Source organism: Pteronotus mesoamericanus, unplaced genomic scaffold, assembly GCF_021234165.1.
Source record: "Pteronotus mesoamericanus isolate MK-2021 breed Mesoamerican mustached bat unplaced genomic scaffold, CSHL_Meso_final contig_591, whole genome shotgun sequence".
NCBI classification, from domain to species: domain Eukaryota; kingdom Metazoa; phylum Chordata; class Mammalia; order Chiroptera; family Mormoopidae; genus Pteronotus; species Pteronotus mesoamericanus.
Window position 1 is genome coordinate 1447001 of NW_026555208.1, and position 7814 is coordinate 1454814.

At 39.9% G+C, this 7814-nt stretch overlaps 1 protein-coding gene across 1 annotated transcript; it reads left to right on the forward strand.

Moving 5' to 3' along the window:
- The first annotated feature begins 6263 nt into the window (after positions 1–6263).
- Positions 6264–7205, forward strand: LOC129076520 (olfactory receptor 56A4-like). The gene has a single exon (XM_054580678.1). The coding sequence runs from the start codon at positions 6264–6266 to the stop codon at positions 7203–7205; it is 942 nt and encodes a 313-aa protein (XP_054436653.1).
- The last annotated feature ends 609 nt before the right edge of the window (positions 7206–7814 follow it).

Sequence of the window (7814 nt, forward strand, 5' to 3'; positions counted from 1 at the left end):
AGACTCCCAAAATGCCAATTCCAAAGAACCTATGCACCCCAATGTTCATAGCAGCACAATTCACAATAGCCAAGTGTTGGAAGCAACCTAAATTCCCATCAGTAGATGACTGGATCAAAAAAATGATGGTACATTTACTGAATGGAATACTACACAGCAGAAAGAAAAAAAGAACTACTAAACTTGGCGACAGCATGGATGGAACTCAACAACATTATGCTAAGTGAAATAAGCCAGGGGGCAAAAGACAAATACCATATGATCTCACCTATAAGCGGAACCTAACCAACAATACAAAGATGCAAGGAAAATAAGACCAGCAACACTGAAAGGAAAAGAAACCAACAGAGACAAGGGTGAAGGAGTGAGTGGTGGGCAGAGGAAAAGGAAGGGAAGGTAAAAGTCAAGGAACATATAGCAAGGACTCATGGACAAAGCCAAAGGGGAAAGATTGAGGGAGGAAGACAGGGACGGGCAAGGGAAAGTGGTCGGGGGAAGGCAGAGACCAACGTATTTGAAAAAATAAATAAATTAAATTTTAAAAAAAGTATGGTACATTTACACAATGGAATACTACACAGCAGAAAAAAAGAAAGAGCTATTACCTTTCATGACAGCATGGATGAAACTTGAGAGTTTATGCTAAATGAAATAAGCCAGGGGGTGAAAGACAAATATGATATCACCTATAAGTGGAATCTAATTAACAAAAGGAACAAGCAAGCAAAATATAACCAGCAACATTGAAAGAAAAAACAAACCAACAGTAACCAGAGGGGAAGAGAGAGGGGAGTAATGGGCGAAAAAAAAGAAAGGGTCAAGTCAAAGAACATGTACAAAGGACCCATGGACAAAGCCAAAGTCGGGAAAGATTGAAGGTGGGAAGTGGGGGTGGGGGTGGCAAGAGAAAGTGGTGGTGGGAAAATAGAGACAACTGTACTTGAAAAATTAAAAAAATAAATTAAAAAAACCAAAGAAGAAAAGAAAGAAAGAAAGAAAACCAAGCCCGGGCTCCACTAGGAATGAAGTCTGCTAATCATCCTCCCATATCCATATTTTAAACTGGAACCCTGGGATATACAACCAGGGTGTGGTTGAAATGAATTTCACCAATCTTTTTGTTACTGGTATCTACCATCTTGATTACACCAACAAAGAACTTATTTGTAAATATGATCACATTTACAGGTACCTGGGAGTTAGGACTTCAAGATATCTTTTGGAGGAACACATTTCAACTCATAACATGTACATTTTTTATTCTTCATCAGGAATTGTTAACTGTAGTTTTTGACTGTAATAATATGTATCTCATTAGACTGATATGAGAATTAATTAAATATCAGGTAACAAAACAATGTGATGCATTAAGAACCCAATGAAGATGTGTTATTATCATCATCATTACTAATTGTAATTCTTGGTGTGATTTAAGTTTTACAGAAACCGTTCTATGTTGTACAATACGTCTAACCTATAGTATAGCACTTTGTAAAAATAAGATCATAATGTTTGTTCAATGAAATAATAAAAGCAGTTTTATTCTATAAACAACTCTCTGTCAAAAGGTTCAACATCTCCATATTTAAGATGAAAAAAATGTGCTTCTGAAAGCTTATGAAGTTGTCCAAGGAGAAGTAATCTGGAAATGTTAGGACAAGAGTTCAAACTTAAGCCTCCAGTTGTCCCTTTGCCACATCCCTGTGATATGAGAATAGAGAGGGATTATTTATATTTAAGGAACCCTGAGGACCAGGATATTTTGCCCAGTGTAAACTGCATGCTGTAGCAACATACTTTTATTGAATGATGATGACTCACTCATAATAATTTTCTTCATTGAGCATGTTGATCAGCTTCATTTGATGCAGCCAAGGTTTTCAATGCTTCACCCAGGCCCTCCACATAGTGACGTAGATGTAAAGCAGGAGAGAAGTTAGTGCATAGAGGGAAGGAAATTACATTCCATCTACATCTCTTCCCTGCAGTTGTGGTTAGGAAATTGTAAAACCTAGAACAAGGCTTCATTTTCTCTTCTCTTTTCAGCATTTCTGTGCCCAAAGCCGAAAAAGAACCCCAACTTTAGCCAGAATATCCCTGTCCTATCAATCATCTAGAGACCTTCACAAAAAAGGCTATTTTCCAGGTCCTTTTGTTCATTGATTCAGAATGATAGTTACACTGGTGACAATCCTATTTTCCAAAATAATCAAAGCTAAACATGGTTCTATGGAAGATAACTATTGTTAACACTTACATTTTCTATAACCACATTTAGGAAACAGTTTGAACAAAATACAGCCATGGAAGTACAACTTAGACATGACACCATGGGTATAATAAAGTCACTCACATGGATTTGCTTGGGAGCAAACCACTAGTGTTCCCATTGCAAGAGAAGGGCTAAGAGGAAAAGTGCTCCCTGTCCCCTCAGTTGCCCATGGTCCATGCTCCTTTGAGGTATATGCTCTTTTGATTGGCTGGGGATGTTCTATCATGTCCCTGTACAGCTACAGTACTCAGGATAGTATATTCAGTCCTTACCCACAGGTCTATCCACAGAAACTTTTCCTAAGGAGATCCTCTTCACTCACTTTCCCCCTTCTTTTCCCAGTTTCTTTTTCTTTATTTAGATAACCTCTCAAGACCCTTTGATATCTTTTGCCCACACTCTTTTCACAATGCTAAATTAATCTTTTTGTAACATACTCTCTTGAGAAATAGACCACAGAGACTCAGGGCACAGGTGCCTCACCAGGAAACATGCCTTTTGAGCAATGGGGAGGGAAAGTCCATGTAGTGCCAGCGCCCATAAAATCAGCCTCTAGAGCCCTTGAAAGGGCCAGTTTAGGTGTTTTTTTCCAACAGCTAGAAACAGCAGTAGTAGAGCCTTCTGAAGATGGTGAGTCTCAAGCTGGATCCAGAAAAATTATGAGGAAGAAGATAATGATGACAGGAGGGGCATTTGGGAGCCTGGTATGTACAGGAAATGGAACTCTTTCAATAAGGCATAGATGCTAAAGCTACCAAAATACTAGGATTCTGGTATAAGAGTGAGTGGCACAGACTGAACTAAAGCTGCTATATTATTCACAGCTGAGGTTAAGTCACACTGTGGACATTCAAGTATTGTGGGTCCCAAACTTCTGTAGGCTCAAAGACTCCCCCTCCCCGCCCCCATATCATGGTTAGGAGGTCAAGCCTCTGTGCCTGATTGAGTCAGAATCTTCCTTCCTGCACTAGTCTCAATTTATATGAGCCAAGGTGATCACCCCTTTCCTAGGCAATCATAGCTGGGCTTGGATCTTCTGTTGTTATTTGGTTAATTTAGTACTTGTCTGACTTTCCAACACTGTCAATATTTAATAATCAAAGATTATGTTTTCTTTATTAGCTCTTAGAACAAGGAACCACTACCATAACTTTTTTGGGAATATTAGTCCATGAATGCAAACTAATAGCATTGGAGTATCGCTGCTTGAAACAATGTCCAGATAGCCAATAAATCATCATTTCTCAGATCAGAAGAATACAACACAAAAATGGTCCCAGTTATTAAGGAATTTAAAAGGAACCATAAAACAGAGATGAAAGTATATTATTTCCTGAAAGAATATATCTGTGCTATATATACAAGGATGTCTGAAATGGACATTTCTTCCCTGTATCATTTTAAAAATCCTCTTTTAAAGATATTTTATACATGTTTTAAAGATCCTCAATTACATTCATTACTCTTATTGCTTTCTGCCTCCTCAAACTTTCTTATACTAAATTTTGTAGTCCTCTCGCCACTCAAATACATACTTTTTTTCCTCCAGGTGTATGGCCTTTGATCAGCTCTTTATCCCTTCTTTGGACCATCCAGGACTCTCCAACTTCTGCTTATTTTTCTTTGTCCCATATATAGCATATCACCTCCCTGTTTCAAATCTTTGGGACTCCTTATAGTGCACAAAACAGGCCTGCTACCAGGTGGAGCTCACATAGCTGCAGATGCCATTGCATACCTTTGGTCATTAACTTCTGACACCCTGTTCTCCTACCTCTTTCTTCCAAAGAACTCAGATCTACAAGTCCCTATGCATCATCACTAATCATTACTGAGCTTCCACCTAGACAGGCGTTTCTTCTCTTACTATTCCCTGCAAGTATATCCACCAGGTGAATATTGTCTCTTGTTTATATCCTTGACTGATCCTCTCAGCTTGCTGTGTCTCTAGGCTTAATGGGACCTCAGGAAATGAGAGCCATTTTTCCTCCCCACAACACCACCTTATATATAAATGTCATTTATTTATTTCATCAATGAGGAAACTAGATACCATGAAGTTTAAATAGATATCAAGGTCATAGAATGAGTTTAAGAGCAAGATTTGAAATCTACCTGAGACCAACTATCCAACCACAAGGCATTGCATTATTCATCTGTATTTCTGACCCTTTCTTACTGTTTCTAAGATCATCTTTATTAAAGCCATAACTATACTGCATTACAAGTGCTTTCTCTCAATTTCTTGCTATTTCTTTAGTTCTCAGAAAATTTTTTCTAAATCCATGCTGCACATTATCATACCTAACATTAAGATCAGGTATTGAGAAAGCACTGACTATTTTCTGGCTTACTCAAATAGATGGAGTGACTCTGGAGATTCAGAACTGAGGTTATTGGAAAGGAGACTGCTTTTCAGAAAACGTGGTATGTTGTCTATTCTTATTTTTCTGATTCATACTCAGGGTCATTTGCCTAATTACTCATGAAACTACAAGACAGAGCTGATACCTAATTGTCCCTCCCCCATTTGAACCTGAGTCCTTGGTTTTTTAAAGCCCTATAAGTGTGTCTGTGCCAGAGTTTGTGTGTGTTTGTACTGCATTTAAAAAGTCTGGGATATTCAAAATGGAAGTTCTTGGGCATTATGTTCTCTGGCAGCTGGAGTCTGATATCTTCTCATTCACACTAGACCTTCCTACTAGACCCTCCTAAAGAGAACTCAGATGGGATGGTTGAGCAGAATCATTAATCCCAACTATACCGGTTCTATGGCTCCTGAGCTCCCTCTCTCCTCCTGTCATGATTCTCTAGCTTTTTCCTGCTCTTTTGCTATGACAGCCATTACTGTTAACCAACCTAGAACTTGGCCACCTTGCTTTTTTAGTGGTTAGACAGCTAAAACAGTACTAACTAGAGAAGCAACTGCAATCAAAGTATTTGAGCTTAGAGAACATAGATTTCATATGCTGAAAAAATTAGATTTTGTCCCCAAGGAATTATAGACAATTTTCCTTACCAGGTAAATGGATTGATTGTTATGTAGGTTTATATCCCTACAGTCACACACTAGCTGGCTTCCATTCTGCCTTTGGTGAACCCATTGCTGCATCTCTCAATACTGACTGTCTCTGTCACCATAATAGGAAATTCAGAGTCCCTTCTAAGGTAACCAAACAAAAAAAGACACTCGAACTTTCACAGAGACAAACAACAGCAATTAATCCAGTAAGAGAATGATAAACACTATGCCTTTAAACTGAAATCCTCTTTGGGGCTGAAAGAAATCATCCTCCTTGGGTTAGAAGTTACTCCACTTCTAACCCAATAGTTTCTAATGAGTAAAAATGTAGAATCTCTATGTCAGTCTCTGCCCAAATGTATAGTCAGGTAACAGAGCTCTCTCTACAGCTATCCTTTCTATGCTGAAGAAAGGAAGAGCTTAGTAAAGTAACTGTCCTGGTTGAGTATAAATCTTGTGTGGTAGCTGGAAGCATGGACACTAAGTCAGATTCCCGGGTCCTTCACCACTCACTGGCTCTCTGATTCTCTTCAAACTACTCTGCTCCCTTTTACCATACCCTTTCATTATCTGTGAAGTTAGGATAACAGTATTAATTGCTCTGAAGTGTTTTTTAAAAGGATAAAGTGAGATTGTGAATGTAAACATCCTGCATAATGCCCAGCACATGACAGGTGTTCAGTTAAATGTCAGCGATGATTGATGATGACAATAATTTGAAAACTCCATTAAAGCAGGGATAATCTGAAAACAATCTAAATGTATAACAAGGGGATTGGTTAAATAAATGGTGTCACATATTTCAGAAAAAAATTAAAGAAAAAATAACTGAAAACTCCATTGGGACAGGTTAAGAGCCTCAATGCAAACTGAGTTCCACTGCATCTAGAACATATAATTTCAATGGTGATATACTCTGTTCTACATTTTGAGGGACTCTGAATTTCTAGTTTGTACAGGATTCTTTACATGGCATCACCCAGCAACTGCTCCACTGCTCCAGTCTCTCAATTCTTCCTTATCTGCTTCCCTAACTACCAGAGCTGGCAGCACTGGCTGTCCCTGCCCCTCAGCCTCCTCTTCCTTCTGGCCATGGGGGCCAACGCCACCCTCCTGATCACCATCCGGCTGGAGGCGTCTCTGCACGAGCCCATGTACTACCTGCTCAGCATCCTCTCCCTGCTGGACATCGTGCTCTGCCTCACCGTCATCCCCAAGGTCCTGGTCATCTTCTGGTTTGACCTTAGGTCCATCAGCTTCTCTGCTTGCTTCCTCCAGATGTTCATCATGAATTGCTTCCTTGCCATGGAGTCTTGCACATTCATGGTCATGGCCTATGACCGCTATGTGGCCATCTGCCACCCACTACAATACCCATCCATCATCACTGATCAATTCGTGGCTAGGGCTGCCATATTTGTGGTGGCCCGAAATGCCCTGTTTTTTCTTCCTGTTCCAATCCTTTCTTCTAGACTCAGATACTGTGCAGAGAACATCATCAAGAACTGTATCTGCACTAACCTGTCTGTGTCCAAACTCTCCTGTGAGGACATCACTTTCAACCGGCTCTACCAGTTTGTGACAGGCTGGACCCTGCTGGGCTCCGACCTCATCCTTATTATTCTCTCTTACTCCTTCATCCTGAAAGCTGTGCTAAAGATCAAGGCTGAGGGAGCTGCCGCTAAGGCCCTGAGCACGTGTGGTTCCCATTTCATCCTCATCCTCTTCTTCAGCACAGTCCTGCTGGTTCTGGTCATCACTAACCTGGCCAGGAAGAGAATCCCCCCAGATGTCCCCATCCTGCTCAACATCCTGCACCACCTGATCCCCCCAGCTCTGAACCCCATTGTTTATGGTGTGAGAACCAAGGAGATCAAGCAGGGAATCCTGAAGCTACTGAGGAGTTTGTAATAGGTAGAAAGGATCAGGTGCATCTTTGGCATTATTAATAAAATTCAGGAATTATTTTTATGCTGGAAAGGAAGTTTCACTTTTAATGATGGAATGAGACCTGATTCTCCTTTTTTCTTAGAATCTCAGACAACAATGTAAACATTCCACTGTGAATTTTTTTTTCCTATTGCTTCAAATGAAATCTCCCTTTTCTGGATTCTATGGCTACTTAAGAATTTTACTGTACCAAGTCATTAAGCAATGTCTTCAAACCTTAGCAAAACAGAGCTGGATTAGAGTCGTAGTTTGAGCCACCAAAGAAACTAACTTAATACAATGACTTTTGAAAGATCTGCCTGTCCTCTGACTTGCAAAGGACAAAAGATGTCTGCTCTGTCCCCTGTTTCAGCCTCACAGAGCCCTACATGGCTTGTGTTGTAAAGGGTTGATTGGTTGAAGTATAAACATTTACATCAGAATTTGGCCTTTGGGATTGATTGCTTTACCCTGAACATCCCTGATCTCTTCTTTAGCACCTATGGCAGACATGCATCTTCTAGTTCCGCAGATCCTTTCAGATTCTGTTCAGATTTTCCATCTGTACAACCTCTTTTTCTGACTTTTTGT